This window comes from Rhea americana, unplaced genomic scaffold (genome assembly GCF_003343005.1).
Source record: "Rhea americana isolate MKP2758 unplaced genomic scaffold, rheAme1 scaffold_119, whole genome shotgun sequence".
Lineage (NCBI taxonomy): Eukaryota > Metazoa > Chordata > Aves > Rheiformes > Rheidae > Rhea > Rhea americana.
In genome coordinates this window covers 1,007,954-1,026,403 of record NW_028185250.1, presented here as the reverse complement: position 1 = coordinate 1,026,403, position 18,450 = coordinate 1,007,954, and the positions used below count along the sequence as shown (strand labels likewise).

The 18,450-nt window shown below is 49.1% G+C and overlaps 1 protein-coding gene across 1 annotated transcript; it reads right to left on the bottom strand.

Moving 5' to 3' along the window:
- Positions 1–751: 751 nt before the first annotated feature.
- Positions 752–14,376, bottom strand: TMEM151B (transmembrane protein 151B). Its single transcript, XM_085320464.1, has 3 exons — positions 12,962–14,376; positions 12,199–12,316; positions 752–6,490 (listed from the first exon to the last, which is right to left on the bottom strand). Exons 1-2 carry the CDS (start codon positions 14,314–14,316, stop codon positions 12,199–12,201), a joined length of 1,473 nt encoding a protein of 490 aa, XP_085176590.1. The 5' UTR covers positions 14,317–14,376; the 3' UTR covers positions 752–6,490.
- Positions 14,377–18,450: the final 4,074 nt, after the last annotated feature.

Below are 18,450 nucleotides of genomic sequence, written 5' to 3'. Positions count from 1 at the left end.
GTTGTTTGTAGTTGCTCAGAAGCTTTTTCTCCTTATTGATTCAGCCTATGTTTTAGCCTTGTTTTTATAGCAAAACCTGTCTAGTTTCAGTTATGGGTGGTGAAATGTAAAGCAAGCCATTCAATAAATAGTAACTCTCTACAACATCCTTTCCTGCTTTGTGCTGTTAGGCCTTTGACACTGCTAACCCTGCTTTAAAATAGGTGAATTCTTTAAAAACAGATGCTCACTTTTAAAAGCAGATGCTTAGGAAGGCTCGTCAATGCAAACCTGTCAAAAAAAAAAAAAAAAAAAAAAAATCTGTGCTTTGCAGAACTTTGAATTAGAGAGATCCCTCCTGGGATCCTGCAGGACTGCTAGACCACAGATCTCATGAGGTTGAGTGGCAAAGACTGGATGGCCTGCTGAAAATAGAGCCACTTCCTTCTGTTTGGGAGGAGACAGATCCCTCCCATCACATGGAGAAGGGGTCAGTATAAGAAGCAGCCCAGGCTGTCACCCTTCCCTTCTGCTCCATGGGCTATGGTCAACTGAGGATGTTAGGAAAGGCCACCTACCTGGCTGTCTTGGTGCTTTGATCACCCCAGTCAGGAGAGGTTGGCAAGGTATTAAGCAAACTGAGTAACTCTTCTAGGCCTCCATTCACTCCCTGTCCTTTGAGCAATGCAGGGGTTTCCAGTGTCTCCCAACTCTGGCCTGTACCAGTGCTCACAGATGCACTGCTGAGAGCCATGTCAGTGAATCATCTGGAACTTTTATTACACTGATTTGGTTTACAATCTTTGTACTTTGATATTTCCAACAAAAAAGGCAACATTGTGATATACTGTTTGTACATATATAGAGAGACAGACAGAGCTAGATCATATTGACATAGTCGAAAAGTAAAAACTGTTCCCAGTGCTCACAAAAGAATTTGTTAGCCATATACCCGCTTGTGCCTTGCTCTGCCTGATGGATACAGATATCTGTGGCTCTGCTGCCTGCAGACCCCTGACCGACAGGGCCTTTACCTGCTTGATGTCATGGCCTTATAGATCAGAAAGGATAGGGTGCGAGGCTATCACCAGCAGCAGTGGCCATACTAGGGGTGGCAACACGGATCACCCCAAAGCCCTTGCAGATCAGTATAGCTCCCTTCCAAACTATTCATGGATGCTCCAGGGGTGAGGTCTGCAAGAAAATATAACCAGTGGCAGCAGCTGTGAAGCCTTCCCACCCTGGCAYCTCCAACTATTTGTTTCCCATCCTCGAGACCGAGGTATTGAATAGATTTATTTCTTTTTATTTGCATTTACAAAATATTTCCACTGAATGACACACCTGAATGAGATGAGAGCTTGTGTTTAGAAATGGCAGAAAAAGAAGGAACAGCTCCAGCAATAAGGGTGGGATTTGGGTTTAAGGGGATGACCTTGTCCTGGGAAAGCTGCATGTAGCTCTGAGTGCAGGGCTGTGTCTGAACAGCTAGCTGTGCAATAAGAGCTAGTGTTGGGAGGGCAGTGGTGTGATCCCTCAAACATGCTAGCAGAGTCAGTGAAGAACAGGACTGGAAAGAAAAAGACTGAATATACGCTGAATATGCATCACCAGAAAAATTATATTGAATTTCCTTCCAGTATACTCTCAGCTCCCCTGGTTTACAATGCAAGATTGTAAATGATTGTAAACACAATACCAAAGCTTTCTAACCACCATCCAAACACATTCCTGGGCCAAACGTGCACAAACTCCTGGCCAGGTAGCTGCCTGGAGAACCCTTTGCCTTCCCTCCCATGAATTTCTCAGCCTGTCAAAGAGCAAAACCAAAACCAAGCAGTCTGCAAGCCCAGACACTTGCCCACATGCAAGAGACCAATAGAGCAAATCAACCAGCTTGCAAGGATTCAGACTGTTTCAAAAACTGTACAAGTTAGTGAAAATTAAAGCCTCTTCCCAGACAACTGACAGAAACAACAGATTCACTGAATGAACAATCCCATTTCTGGTAGGTCACTTGTCACATTCAGGCCCAGTTACATAAGTGTGGGGCTACCCTGCAGTGTGGTCACTGCTGGATGATGTCTCTGGACGGGCACGTGCTGCAGTGTGGTGCTGATGCAGGGTGAGTACAGACCCCTCTAGCTCTTCTGTGAAATTCATGCCCAGGAGGTAAAGCTGGGAGGCTTTGAGGAGGGYGGTCAGCTATAGACCTCCATATCCAGGAGGGATTGACCTTCTGCTGCTTTTCTGGGAGCTTTTCTTTCCTCCTATCACCATCCAGCACCGAGGAACATGGGTGCCCAGTGAAGAGCATTCAGACCTGTGAAGAGCAGAGGCAGGGAGACCCCAGCCAACTTGGGAGCATCCTCTTGCTCACAGGGTGCATTGGTCTGTACCACTGATGGGGAAGATGGGGGTGGCTGGGAAGTAAAAGAGGCTCCTAGACCTCTGAATTCAGGGGAATGACACAAATGCTTTTGCTTTGAATATGCCAGGAAGTGCCTCTGCTCTGGCCTGACRGGGTGCGAGGCTGGCTCCCTCGTGCAGCAGATGCCAAGCCGCGCTTCGCTGCTCTGAGTGCAGTGCACGCACCGCACTGGGAAGGACCCAGTGGCTGGCTTCCCAGGCCTCTCAGCTGCTCACAGCGATGGAGGCATCGATTTGTAAGGTGTCATGCTGGCATATGTCGTAAACGAGACAGCAACTAGGGATGGAGGAGCAGGCTGCCTTGGGGACAGGCAGACATCATGCATAAAAACCATTAGTGCACTCACTCTCCCTTCGCTCCATCAGGACTGGCTTTGTCCATACTGAACGTCTGTCCCTGCCTGCCAAAGTACCTGCTGGCCTTCAGCATAACCTGTCAAGGTGCTTGTGACTGGCCATGAACAGCAAAGAAGGAAGATAGTGGAGCTGTGTGCTGCCCCCCCAGCTAGTGTAACAGAGCTAACTGTGTCTCCTGACAGAGTGAGGGCTTGGGCTCTGGCAGCCTGGAGCATTTCCAGGTCACATCCTAGAGAGGTGAACTTTGAAATTGAACTGGGGGGTAAGTTGCATGTTTGTGAAACAGTCTGGCAAGCACTACTAGCCTGATGCACACAAGATGCAGGCCACAGCCCTGCACCCCAGGTGACTGACAGAGCTTTTCTGATTGCTGGTGACCCACCATTTTATCCCACTAGCACCAAAAATGCCAGTGTGCTACATACAACACGCTTGCTCCAAACACCCCCACCAGCTAGCCCGGTTCTGGGCCCATGCACTGCTCTGCTGACAGATGTCCATGTCAGCCTGTGCTTTTTGCTAACATGACCCTCTCCTGGATTCTTCCTTTGGTCACAGTGAAGAGAGGTGAAGTCTGAGCTCATGTGGCTGGGAAGACGGGAAGCAGCATAGAGCCAACCCCTGAGTCAGCCTTCCTAGGCAGAGAGGACAGCTAAGAAATGAAGCACTTCCTCCCTACAGGCTGTGCCTGAAATAGCCAACACTGTCAGATCCCCGTCCCCAGCCTTGACGGATTAGCCTCGCCGAAGCACAAGGCAATTTATTCATTAGTGACATTTACACCTTGTGGCTGCATTATCCACTGTGGTTTGGTGACACGTGCTCCAGCTGTCAGTGCTGAGCTGGGAGGCAACATTGTTGCTCTGATGGCCAGGGAGGCTTGGCCTAGGCGCCTGAGCTTGCAAATACCTCCTGCCCATCTCCTTTGCCAGAGCATGTTCACAGCCTGCTCTGTTCCAGGTCTTTTCCATCAAACGCCCTGCTCCCTCTGTTTCGTTCTTCCCCTCTGTCTCTTCCCTGCTTCGAAACACTGGTGCTCCAGCACACAGGCTCCTGCCCTGTCTTGTCTCATGTCTCCCACAAAAATCATTGCATCTACAAAGCCTTCAACAGCTGTTCACATACAGACTCTCCCCTCCTAGATCTTGCTGAGCRTTCACACTGTTCTGCCCTCCTAAGTTAGCTCCTCCATGAGCTGGGTCTTGTTCAACTCACAACAAAGCTTCCCTCTGTCTCAGCAGAGCAGCACAGAGCCCATGTTCAGAGAATCCTCTGCAGACATGCTGCTTTCATCGTGACACCGCTCCCTGGTCCCACACAGCTACAAGAGCCTACTTGCTTCTCTTTGTCAGGGAGAACACCCGTGAATTGGAGATAAGGAACAGCAAAGTATCAAGGGCTTCTGTTTTCTGGCTCCAGTCTGTTGAACTTCTCTCTGCAAAGCTCTGAAGTGCCTCCCTAAAGGGCTTAAGTAAATGCTGGCAAGCTCCTCAAGAAAGCACAAAATGATGCAAAAGTAACAAATCAGAGGGCAGGAGGCACTGCAGTGCTCTACAGGCTACACTATTTCCCCTCAAAGCAAGCACAAAGCACGCAAATGCATGAGCAGTGTTTGAAGGCAGTGTACAGTCAAACTAGCAGGTTACCCTGAGGTCCGGCCACAAACATTGAGGTCATTACACATCCACAGGTATTTCACAGCTGGCCCACAGCACCTAACAGGGAAGGGAATGAAAGATATGAACTCACAGCCTAGGAGGTTGTCATGACCTGTGTAGGCCAGGGAGAGGGATGCTTTGGATAGCTCAAAAGAATGACAGTTTTCAAGTCAAATTTGGGGAGGGTGAGAACAGCTGGAAAGTGTTGGCCAGGGAACAGATCCAACAGCTCCCAGCTGGCCATTTCAGTCAGCCAGCAGAGCATTACCTTGTTCTCAAACACTGCTTGCTACATGCTTTTATCCCTGCTCTCTGCCATTCATGGCAGCAAATGTGATGCTTCACATCATCTTCTCACAAAAACTATGTCAGGAACTTCCTCTCACAAGAAATGAAGAATGCTCTGTCACCTTGCAAACCACTCACTACAAGAATAGATGGGCTTCWCAAAACCAAAGCCACAAATACAACAACCCTCTGCATGGCTGCAATCCTCCAGCTGTGCACAGGAGCACACAGAAACACCCCCCAACGCACATCCACTTGTTTGGATGGCAAGGGCAGACCTCAGTGCCTGCAGATGAAGATTTTAAACTATAGTCTCTGCTCCTGATCAACTCGTTGCAAAACCACAGGCCTACTATCCAAATCTTCTTTTAGCCTTTCTTTTRCACAAACACTACACGTTTCTAATACAGCTGGCTGAAATGGAGTGTTTAAATGCACATCTTCATCATCAAAAAATGAATCTTTTTGAGCAAAGAACAGCAAATTGAAACATTCCTCAACACTGTTTAATTCAGTCTTATCAGATACTGTTCTTTTCTTTTCCCCTCACCTCACTTCTTGGGGACAGGCATTCCTAGAAGTGAAGATGCAAAACAGATGAACAAAACCCAACAACTTCTCATTGTGCTGAATAAGAGGGAATGTTTGCTTTCAATGGATCCTCTGCATTTGCTTCCRGAAACTCAGACTCAGGCTTGGGTTTTTCAAAACTTTTCATCATTACTGGTTCATGGGCTGCCATCCAAAGCCAGAATTCATGGTGTGTCAGCTGACAGCGCTGCTAATGGACATTAGGACAACGGGACTGATACAAAATACGAAATCATCTCAACACATTATAGCGAGGCTGTTTCTTTCACTTATGTGAGTAGCTAAGGTTGCAGAAGCAGTTTCCACTGACGGAGAGTGAAAGAACCTTGTGTGTCTGTGTGTGAAGTTACTTTGCTCTACTAAGTCTGCTAAGTTACAATCACAGTAGGTGATCCACCCATTCCCAAAGCTTAAAGGACTGGGAACGGTTCAGGACAGGCTTCATTTCCCTAAATGTCAGAATTCTATAAAAAACAAAGAAATGAACAAAAAGCCCCAACAAAACCAGTCTTCATYGTAAGCAGGGGAGGAGTAAAACTCAGTAAGCTTTCCAGCAGCAGCTGTGGTTATTCTCAGTGCTGGATGGACACGCTGCACATTGTTATGGGCTCATGGAAACTCAGCAGTTTCTGGAAGTGTTGCATAGGTGGATGATGTACCTGTCAGTAGAGCCTGGCTACGGGTTGCAGGCAGAGGAGCTTGCTAAACTCCACGAAGAAACTGTCCCTCCCTCAGGTTAAGACAGACAAGACAGGGAGGGAAGGAAGAAGGGGAGTCCATGAGGCCATGGGTCTTGAAAGTTCAGTTTTGTTCTTGGAACCTCTTTTCCTTTGTGTATGGAAAGGCTATACTTCTGGGAGAGAAGRCTCCTCTCCCAGTCCAGTAGAAGTCAATTTGCTTGTTAGCTTGCTTTTGAGGAAGTTGATTAGATCACATCCATGGTTATAACGTTCCCCTTCATGGAGTAGCTGTGATGAAGGCAGTAGAGCAAAACAATTCAACCCACTGCTTGAAGATCCAGTAGATATTCAACATTCATTCATGTTGGCCAAGTCCCAACATGAACCCCACRCATCAAAGCAATACTGCAAACGATCAATTTGTCTGGATACAAGGGCAGATCACTCTGAGGAGATGCTGGGCCATGCTCACACTGGTGTAGTTCCACTGGTTTCAATAAAATTACACTAGGAATGAACATAGCCCATTAATTTCTACTTAAAATGTGACTAAATCCATTTCCCTTTTACCAGAATGCCCCTGGGAGAAACAGCTCTGGGTGTGCTAAGCCTGAGGTCCCTACTAGTCCCTCAGGTCCTAGGAAACAGCCCTAGATCACCAAGTATATCTGACTCAACGGAGTTTCTAGGCCTGCATGCATTGCAKGAGATGGTATTACCAAACAGATCTAACATTTAAACCATGTGCCATTTATAAGACAATATGGATCTAGATCATATGCACAGAGACCCATATTCATATTCATGCAGACCTTACTCGCATCACTGAATWTAAATGAAACACAATTAGAAGCACGTATCATAATCTGACACTTAGAACTGTTTAGCAGCACAGCTTCTGGTATAGTAGTATTTCAGACATATACCCTACAGCTACTGCAGCAGAGCAGGAGTAGCAAAGTTTTACCCTGCTGTAGCTAAGGCAGCATCTTGGTGATACTTAGACAGTATTTACTGAAGCCATGATAGGAAAGCATAGGGGGAACACGTAGAAGGTATTATTCTTCACACAGGCTAATCAGTAAGCAATGTTTTACTGAAATCAGATGCCATATAACCTTCTTAAACTTCCACTTACTAAACCTCTTGCAGTCCCCTCCCCATGAACATTCATCAGAGGTATTAAACAGCTTTACAGCCTCTTGAGCATGAGTAGGAAAAGACAGCATAGAAAGAGCAAGGATGTGTTGGTTCTGTAATTTGTGCATTTTATAGGACAAGGAAAGGTGGGGGGATGTTTCTTTGAAGTCAGACAAACAGCTGCTTCCCCATCACTCATGCTAAGTATTTGCCTTATGTGCGATTCTGGAAGACTTGGGGTTGGCCATAAGCTGAGATTCCATCTCTCTGTGCTACCAAATGTCCCCACAGTTGTTCAACCTGAAAGCCCTCTCTGAAATCCACCTCCTTGGATTGTTTTGCAAGGCATTTAGTGGGCTTAAAAAGTGACACCAGGCTGGTTGGTTTCACTGCCTGGTTCTGCACTAGCAAAGTACTTGGCACTATCTGAGAAGCTTTCAGTGTGTGCTGAAAGACAGATAAATTGGCGGTGATGTATATTTTTGAGTGAGTACCAACTAACTCAGAGCCCCTCACAGACTCTCTCTCTCTCTCTCTCTCTCTCTGTAGGTCAGGAAGCTGGAGAGCTTTTAACTATCTGGCAAGTATATTGGCAGCAAGAGGAAACACCAAGTGGCTAAAGCTTATTGTCTAGCCCTATTACACTATGGAATAGCTCTCTTCTAGGGATATATTAGTGACCCGAAGCACCAGGAAGAGGGGCTGGCAGCATTCCCACTTCACTTCTCCTGGTAAGTGAGGGAAGTCTGCTGATAAGTGCAATGCTGGGGCTGACTCTCAGCCCATGGAGTGTTGCAATGGGAATGGGAAAAAAAAGCCCTTTGAATGTGGAGATCTTTTAGTTATTGTCCCCTGATACTCGACGAGCACCCAAATTTCACCCTCCCAGAGCATGCTGCAGGCTGTTCTGTTTTCCTTGCATGAAGGGCAGCAGCTCAACATACTTTAGTCACTTTGAAGTGACTTTACACCAGAAAAGAGGACACTGCTCCCTGTTTGCCAYGACAGACCATGTCACTGCTTCCACCTTTGACCCTCTCTCACTCAGGCCAGGAAAAGAGCAGGAGGGATATACTCTCTACTCAGAAAAAAACTTCTGCACCAGCAAGTAAGCTAGGGTTTGTCCAGTAAGAGCCAGGGAAAGGGAGGGTTGCTGAAGGGAAGGATGTATAACCTGCTTGTGTTAGGGAGGCCATGGGGAAAAGGAGCAGAGCCCATTACACTCACTAGTCAATGGAGGAGAAGTAATGCAATTAAGATACAGCAGGGAAAATTCAGGTTAGATACAAGGGATCAGGCTATCATGAGAGGAGCAGACCGAGCCACCAGATGAACTGCCAAGGGAATCACCATCAATGACACAGAGAAGGCACATAGCAGACAGGAGCCTGCAGGAAGAACAGACGCCTGACTGTGCTGCCCAGCCTGGGGCTGTGCAGGGGGAGGAGGCAGTGTGCCAGTGCAGAGATGGGACTACTTCACGATAGTGAGGCTGCACCCCAGAATGGGATAGGAAATCTTTAGGCAGCTGTGCTGACAACCTGAGCTGCAAGGAGAATTTGTTCCCCTTTGTCCAGTGTGCTAGGATCCCCTGTCAACTTACTAGGAAGCCTACATATGCACACCCATTCTGCCAGCTGCTTCCCATACTGGGAGTGGGAAAGGAGAGCCCAGCTGTCAATCATAAATTTCCTTGTCTGTCTGGACCAGCTGCCCTGCTGTTGTAACCAAGGGGATGGAGGGAAAGCATAATTTGAGCTTCAGTCTGTCCTTTTCAGCTCAAGCACTTCTCTGCCAGGCCATCAGGCAGCCCCTGTACCTCCTGCCCAGCTCTGCTCACCTCCATGCCCAAGTGTGCCTTCTTCYCTCCTAAGCCTAAGACAGAGCAGGATAGTCTCCAGCCTAGCAAGAACAAGGTGGGCACCTGCCTGACTCCTTCCAAACTGAAGAAGGAGGCACATCAAGGTGGGAGGATACAGCCCTGCTCATAGCCCTCCTATGGCATCTAGAACAAAACAGACTCTTTCCTAGAGAGCCTGGAGCAGTTTGCTCCTGCTTATGCATGCTGGTCACACTACTCCTCTCATCTACCTGGAAAGATCAGAATATGGTAGGCCTGGAGCCAAGAAGGGACTGTTGGGTGCCAGACAGCCCTGAGCACTATCCCATTACTCCGCATCAAAGCCACCGCTTTGTGTCATGCCAATGCTGTCTTGCCTGCTCTCAGCCCTTCTTCCCTTAGCCCTGAGGGGCAGCTTCTTGAGAATGTGGTGAGAATCTCCCTTTGGCTTTATGGCAGGGCTAACCTCAGAAGAACAACGTGCAAGCATCTAGGGGGCCATATAGATAGGCTGCTCTGACAGCCGAATAAGGAGAGGCGAGCCCCTCACAATGCATACCCTGCCAAATAGACCTGGGGTCACGGTTTCTTGTCACCTATGCTGGCTGGTATTTGAGGACCAATGGGGGCCAGCTGCACCAGGTGCAGTGGGGAAGGAGGGTCAAGAATATGAGGAACGTATCTCCAAGAAATCCTGGAATGCAGCAGGGAGCACCAGCAAGAGAGCTCCTGCTTCTCTTCAGTGTCCTGTAGGCCTGTCAATGCCACAGCCTATGGCACTAGGCTTATGTCTGGGACCTAATTGCAGCTGGCTGTATATGCTTGGGGAAGGTGTTCAGTAGCAGGAAGACTATGCATGAATCCCAGTGGCCTGGGTGCAGCTATGCCTCAAAGACACTTCTTTCCACCTGGACAGACCACCTCTAGAATAAGATTTTGTGGGTGAAAATGGGGCCAGAGGAACTGGAATTAGGGCAATCTCATGAAGAGGCCCAGAAAAAAACAACAGACAAGGTGTCTGAGAGCAGAATTCTGCTGCGGGTGTTAAAGGATGCAGATGTATAAACCCTATTAATCTGTCCCTATTTTGAGGACTTTTTTTGCCCCAGGGTGCCAGAAGACTTGCCAAAACTTTGGTAAAGCCATCTGTCCAATGCACCCTGGAGGCTAGGGATAGAAGGACAAGGCACTGTAGCCTAATCTAAGCAATGTGTGAGAGATCTCAAAGAGTATATGATGAGAAGGACAAGCGGACCATGTTCCCTGCTAACAACCACTGCAGCTCAACTGACTGAATGTCTCCTCATTCAGTATGACATACAAGCATGCACTATCATCTCCTGAGAGAGTCACAAGGAGGCTCAGCATTGGCCTTGGATTACGTTAGGCCCTTGGAGAGATGAGAATAAGGGCAGAGCAAGCCAAATGTAATCGTTAAGCAGAGAAATTCTAGTGCAGCCAACAGAGCTATATCCACTTTTACCTAGTCTGAATTTGTGCCAGTAGCAATGAGAACGAAAACGAGAGAATGATGTGCCTACACTGAGCATCTTATGCTTCCCTGTTCTCAAAGGAGCTCTCTTATTTAAGCCAAGATATAGGTCTGGTAGTGAGAATAAGAACAGAATCATAACAAAACAGGCTGAGATTTGAAGGGAATTTCAGTCCAAATCACCACTGTTTGGAGTTTAGCGCTTGAGATCCAGGAGGACAAACTGACTTGATCAGGCAAGAAACACTGACCAGGACATGCCAGGGCATGAAGGGCGGAAGAATAAACCTCTCTGAGGGCAAAGCCAAACAGAGCCTTACAATTCCTGTAGGCACTGACCTCTCAAGACTTGCCAGCAAGGCAGGGTTGTGTTTATTCTGCAAAACAGAGATGTGACGCTTGTTAGACAAGGACCCTGCAGTGGGTCCAATTCTAAAACCAATCTACTAGAAAGACTTTCAAAAAAGGGGTGATGTGATGGAACATGACATTTGTACCCCCCCCAAGACCTAGTAAGTAAAGCATTACAGCAGCATGACCAGAGAAACAGACCCTTTATTTAAAATTTGGCAGGAGGAAGTCTGGCTAGACTAAATACAGTGCCCCACTGTTCAGTGTTTTATCTTGCCCTTCTGAGATGTATTTGGAGAGAGGCTCCAGGTTTGAATGACCAGGTGCTAATGGACTTGCTCTTTCGACCCAAGAAATACTGCTCTCAGCAGCATTTTGGCCCTGTGGATGAGGGAAGTGTGGAGAGGCTGAGGAACAGTGCTGTYTAGAAAAATCACTGGCTGAGCTGGCATTCGCACTACCAAAGAGCTGACTGAAAGGTAGACAGCTTTTATGAGAACAGGGACACAAGAGATCTGGGGATGTGTTGATGGGAAAGGAAAAGCTGGGTGCCTGTGTGCTGCAGACACAGATGCGAAGTCAGCAGCATGAATGTTCCTTACCCAATGCAGCCAAGATTCTTTCTAGCTGGTTGAATGGGGTAGCACAGAGCTCAGAGCAGGCCAGCTTGCCCTGACAAGAGCAAGGCAGACAAACCTAGGGGCTAATGGGCTAGYAGAAGGAGAATTTGCCTCACTCTGCAGGCAAACTGATTGTTTTTAAGCAGGTTCCCCTCTAATGTATCCCCAGCCTTGTTCTGCAGAGTGTCCTTTATGGCAGATGTCTCACTGTCTCCTAGTTGCAGGTTTTGTGCCCATGGCATGGCCTTGCAAAGCAGGGATCATTTTGATCCTCATTTCACCAGCCTAGGCATCATGCACCACATGCTTTAAAGTGTCTTTGCCTATCTTCCTCCCCACCCCTCAGAGCTGCCTGCCAGAACCAGGCTGCCAAAACTCTGCAGATCAAAGTCTGCAGCCGGGAACCAACCTGATTTCACGCAAAATTTAATTTACAAACAGGCACCAACCTGCTGATCTATTTTCAATAGTCGTACTACAACTGAACCTACCAGAGCCTTCCTTGATGCTTGTCTGAACCAATTACGACTCAGCTTTAGGGCAGGAAGGGATCTCAGCCAATTCACACACTATCTTTTACCACGATGTTTGCTCAGTGTCATCCTTCCTCCCTTCCCCAGCTCACTAGGGGCCTCCTGTTTTCTCTTTCCAGCTGAGCCCAGCAAGCAGATCAGTGACACCGCAGGTCTCCTCCACTCCATCTGGGTTTGCCACATTCATCCCTTCCCCAAAGCTGCCTGCCTGCTGTAATACCAAACAGAAAGTCCTTTACCTAGGGATGCTGATTCTCAGAGCTGGTGTGCTGAAGCTTCCTAAGGAGCCAAGCCTGGGATCCTCTGGAGGTGATGTCATTCCCAGCAGTAAGAACAGTGTAACAGTCGGAGCATGGTCTAAAAAAAAAATGGGAGGGTAGGGAATGGTGGAGGGGAGGGGAAGAGCTGGATTCATGGCTTTCAGCCTTTTCTCTAACCTGCCAGTCAGCTCCACGTGCCTGGATGCCCCAGACTTTTAGGCATGAGCAGTTAAACACCACTCCCATGGGGAATGTGCTGCTGGGCCCATTCCCCTCCACCCTGTGAGGGGTCTCACTCCACTGTGGTAACAGAGGTGGTTGCAGGTGCAGYAGGTGCTTTCTGGTAGTTGCCATTTCCTTGGAGCACAAGCTAGCATGGAAACAGAGCTGGGAGTCAAAGCACTCCCTTCCCTGCATCAGGTCTGTCTTTCCCCACCTTGGATTTGATGCCATGAATTATGGTTTGGGGAGTTGTGTTTTTTTTTTTTTTTTTTTTTTTTTTTCAATTGGTGGTTGATCTGGAGATCTATGCCATGCCATAGGGAGCACCATCACTCATCCCTCCATGAGGTCAGAGCCACTGTGGGGAAAACTTTTGCTGACTGGCAGAGCAAGAGGCTGTGTCCACTCCACCCAGCCTCATCCTCCTAGGCCATTTCCCTTCCCCACACTCTTCTCCCCAAATCCTCACTGGCCCAGGCAGGGCAATCGCCAATGGGATCTCACTGCCCTCTGTTCTCACAGTGAGGTCTCCACACAGGATCCATTGCGGTGGAGGTGACGATGGTCATGGTTCAGGCAGCCTTCATTGCGGTGCACAATGAGGATGGGGAAGTAGAGGGCATCCTGGTAAGGAGGGGGGTCTTCCTCCTCCACAGTAACCTGGCTGGAGAGGCGGGTCTGCTCCGTCGGGCAGCTCTGCTCGTTCAGGCTCCCGCTCCGGCTCTGCCAGAGGCAGCTGCGTCGCGAGCCATACAGACGGCCCAGTGAGAAGCGGCTGCTGCTGAAGGGGATCCTGGGGCTGCCATTGCAGATGCTCAGGGCACTGCGGGAGAAGATGGAAGAGCTGCTTATAGTCCTGTGGCACCGCTCGCAGTTCTGACGATAGCCCCCATACCGGCAAGCAGAGTAGCTAGTGCAGCCAGATAGCCCCACCAAGTCCATCAGGACCGCTTCTGAGTAGCTGGGGACCAGCTGCTGGTTGGACCGGATGTGCCACTCCAGCTCAGTGCTGTCCACTGTGTTGACGCGGGGCATCCTCCGGCAGAAGGAGCGCTCCTCAGCCGGTGTCACCGCCACATAGTCAAACCCAAAGAGTTTTTCCACATGGTAGTGGACATAAGAGGTGCGATACTCATTTAGCACCCGTAGAGGCCAGGACAGGGTCAGCAGGGCGGCCACCCAAAAGACATAGTGGGATACATACCAAGGCAGGTTGTCTGGGTCAGAAAAGGCCACCATATATTCCTTGAAGTCCACGTTTTTGAGGTGCATCCCCTCCCTGGCCTCCATGTAGTCATCCAGGCCCTCATTTTCTGTGAAGAAGCGGGCCCGCTGAGTCAGGTAGGAGTTCTCTGATTCCACATTGGCAAAGCTGAAACACTTGGTGAAACGSAGCCGTGTGGCTGGGTAGCTCTCTAAGTCAATGAGGTCCTTGGAAATGTCCTTAACTCCACAATTGGAATAGTCAAACTCGGCCTCTGCCACATGGGTGTTGACCCGCTCATGATATACTTGGGTTGTGGTGTAGGCGTCCCCGTTGCGATAGCGGGTAACCTGTCGGGTCCTCCGGACATAGTGGTAGCTGATGGCTTTCCACCAGATACAGGGGGTTGCCTGCTGCATCCGCTGGACACGCTCGTGCACGCTCTCCACATCTACCTTGTACTGCAGCTCATTGCGGGTGTAGCAGTGCCAGCACTCCACCAGGTACACCACATAGAGCATCACCAAGAAGGCCAAGGGGATGTAGACATAGCCATTGGAGCATGGGCTGTCGTGGTACATCATGGACTTGCCCTTGTAAGCACTGTCAAAGGTCAGACGAGTCACCTTGGTGACGTGGCACCAGGTCATGGCTCCCATGCAGCCATACATGAGGAGCGATAGCAGCAGGCATTTCCAGTGAGACTCTCGGCACAGGGACTTGCTGAGGGATTGCTTCACTGGCCGCTGCTGCTCCAGAGAACCAGGGAGAAAGAGAGAGAAAGCAAGAGGAGAAGTCATTAGCGTGCAATGGAAAGGAGAAGGCAAGCAGGCAAGAGGATGCCATAGGTAGCACCAGTAGCTCCCCAAATGGAGAAAAAGACTGCAGAATCCGTTGGACTCCAAGCCTCAGCCAGCGGGCTGGAGGCCAAGGTCTCCCGGGATGACAACTTTCCTGGGATGACAGTCCCACAGAATGGGTAGCTGTCTCCTCTCCACTCTGCCAAAGCCACTATATTCCTTTTGCTGYGTTCAGGCCCTCCATTATTGCTACCAATAGCAATATGCAAGTCCTACTATGACAGCAAAAGGGGTCTGAAGTSCGTATGAAAATGGAAAGGCCTCTATTTCACAATGGTGATGCTCACAACAACATTCAGCAGCCCAAAGGACTCTGAAGTGCTTCTAAAGTGCTTTATAAACCACAGAAACAAGAAAACACTTTTCCATAACCGAAATATAGCCGCCTCTGGTGTGAGAGAAAGCAAATATTGAATAACATCCTAAAAGGTGKTCAGACTGGAAGTGAAGAACACCCTTCTGATCTGCAAAAAACAGAGAGGGGCAGGAGGCAAGGCATGGCTGGCGGCAAATGTAATTGTTTTCACTGGGATTCATGTGTAAAAAGGCTAGTGTGGGAAAACTGCTCTGAGGTCTTTAATGATGAGGAAGGAGCAGGACATCTGCAATAGGAGTGGCCCAAGACACTGCACCAGTGTGTTCACTATATAAACCATGCAGGGTTTGATAAAGACCTGTGAAAAATCCTGCTTAAGGAAATCCCTTTTACATTCTGCAACAGCCTGGAGTCTCAAATATTGATCCAGCACATGCCTGTTTGGTCAGTGAGACCTGACATTATCAAACCCAAAGGGAGAAGCATACAAAGAGGTTGTTTGATTTCTTCTATAAATGACAGCACAAACTTTATCCAACACCTGTCTCATCCAACACAGAGATCTCCGAAGGTATGTCCTGAGAGAAGAGGCAAGAACCCCAGCCTTGCGCAGGTGCCACAAAATTCACTAAGCTTTGCTTATTTGCTCATTTCAGCTTCGCTTTCCTTCTCCAACAGCACGCAGCAGGGGTTCAGRCATCCCTTTCTCTCTGGGGTGTCTTACGTCCTGAACCCAGTTATCCTCTGGAAGTCAATGCCTCAAGACATCAGAGGCCATGCTGCCTTTAGCTGAGTCCACCTCTCTATTTTCGGGAACTGAAGACTTCAGATAGCTGTAATGATGCCACTCATGGCCCCATCTCTCCTCTGTACCTGACTGTACYTGGCTGGAGAGCCAGTACACTGGCTCAGTGCAGATCCAGGGCAGCGGGAGACTGACACACTGTTGTGAGTACTTCCTGGAGCTGATGGATTAAAACTGCTGGGTCACATGAGTTCYTATCTACCCTTCACAGTAGTCCCTGATTCTGGCCTGGGACAGGACCCCAGGCCAGACAAACTCGGGCTCTCAACAGGTGTGCAATCCTTTATGACTGTTTCCCAAGGATCAACAAGTTGTGAGCTCCATGTAGTGTCCTGTGCATACTAACAACTGTCAACTGGATGAGCCCCTGGCAGAGACAGCTCCGTCTAATCTCCAGGAAGGGAAAACAGCCTCTCACACTCCTAGATGTCAGGGATCACTCCATCATGCCTAATCAAAAAGTTTCTTTTTTCCTCTCCCTCTCACCACCTACTGCTCTCTTCAGTTTTCTCCCAGGGTCCTCCAGCCCTTCCTTCTCTGTTTAGGTGCAGATGACAGGCTGGTGTGCCCCATCAACCCAGTACAATTAAAGCAGACCAGGAAGTCCCCAAAGTGGCTGTATTTCAGGAGTAACTGAACAATGCTTCCCTGTACCAAATTTCTTCTAGATTATCCTACTCCCTTGCTACTGTTTTCTCTTTGTAGTTCCTAGGACCCCTAGGCAGGGACCAGGCTTCTCGGTGTGTCAGGTGCTGTGCAAACAGAAGCCAAAGATATGACAAGAGGCAGATCCACACAGATTGTGTGGACCAAGAAATGCTAGATCTCAGGTTGGCATGCCTGGACYGAGCTCCTGCAGAAACTGCTATTATTTCTTTGGGTCCCTGGGAGAGATAATCTAGAAGCAGTTGTTTGAATTTAGGCTTCTCACATAAAGCCTGCTTGCCCATTTTATCTGGACTCTATGAGCTGCACAGCAAAGGCACAGCCCCACTGTTTCCCAGATCATTAGACCTCTGAAATCTTTCACCCAAGGATCCCAGAGTGCTTAATGGATTCATATGCCAGAGAGGGGGGGCGTCATTTTCACTTGTTGCAGAAAAAGAAAACTTAAAAGCAGGAACCACAGGTCACAAAGCTGTTGGCAGGTCTAGGAACAGATATAGGCCTCCTTTCCTCCAAGCACATTCCCCTCCTCTCCTTGAAGAGCCTCTGTACCCTGTATTGCTCCCCTAGAGTCYTACATGCTAATCCTCCCTTCCAGCACCTTGCCAAAGCCCAGTCCTCCCCATGCCAGTAGGACTTCTGTCACTGTGATTAGCAGGGCTGGATCTGGCCCAAATCTCCAACAGAGATTTTTCTCTTGGAGGCAGTGAGCTTCCCTTTTCTCCCATCCCCAGCAGCCAGCCTTTGATGAGTAGAACACACAGCCATGTGCAGACAGCACATCAAAAGGGACTGCTGCCGAGGGGTCTGGCAGCAAGGGGAAAGATGGCACATATCTCTGGAGGTCCCAAGCATCAAGAGTGCTGAGCCATCCCTCTTCTGTGGTAACCAGCTGACAGTAAAAGCTGGCAACAGAGGAACAGAGCCCAGAAAAGGCATCTGGGGTAGTGCTGGTCTCCAGGCAACAGGGAGAGGTGTGGGATGGCTCTGCCCTGTGAGCTTCATTGCTGACATGCACACCTCAAGGTCTTTCCTGTGTGACCCATAGCTGCAGCAGCATCATACCTGCAGGTCATGGGGGAAAGGAGGGAGCCAAAGGGAAGAGAAAAAGGAGCAGGGAGAGGAAGGAGGAGATCACCTCATGGAAAGAGCTGCCTGAGCTGCACTGAGCTCTCCCAGCTCAGGTCCGTTCTAAAGTTACATGTCTCTCCAGATCCCCTTGTGCTCTGCTCAGCTGTTCAGCCCCAATGCAGCAAGGCTCTCCTGCATTGTGCTGCTGTGCCACTACAGAGGCTGCTGAAGGTATCCTCTCCCACAGCTGCCTTCTGTGTTGCCAATCTTTCCCAGCAGCAGCAGGCATCCGTGGCGTGAGGCTCTAAAGGAATGGCTCAGCTGGAGGAGGAAGCATGGGGTCTAAGCAGGGGCCTCAGGGAAATACGAGGCAGGCACTAACCCTGGCATATATGTGGGGTGACACGGTTTGAATAGAAACAGTGCTTTGTTCAGGGCGGTTCTGCAAATGGAGCATAAGGAATACRGCAAAGCATTCAGCTTGTTCATTTGATAAGTTGAGGAAGGGGCACTCAGCCAGCAGGGAGACAGGTCTTCAGCCAGGTCTGTTTTGGAAGAGACARTTCTGTGTCCCAGTCACTCCCTGACCCCTTGCATCCTACACTGGCTGTGTTGTCCTGCTCAGGGGACAGATGATGCTTGCTGTAGCCCTGCAGAGATCCTGGAGACCTCTGAGTTCCCATTGCAGTTACCTACCTAGGGCACGGCAGCAGGGAGAATGATGCAGCCGAGGCTTGATTCCAGGAACTGTGTTAGCAGGGCTCTAGTCCGTGCATTAGTCTCCTCCTAAGACTACGCAGCATTTGGATACTGCAGCGCTTTTACAGGGTCACAGTAACCCCTGCTGTAAACGGTTTACAGTCCAGTTTTGTTGTAGGCTTTTGAGGTAAACATATACACATCAGCTGCATCAGTGGGGTCTCTGAAAACAGCCCAAAGCTGATAAGGTGCCAATAACAGGGGATACAAMCACAGCAGAGATGGAGGAGGAGCCAGCTGCAGAGTCTAATCTCAGTAGGAACTGCAGCATCCTTGCTCTTCTCTCTGGCTGTAAAGGAGCACAAGAGCAAACAACCAGCTCCATAGC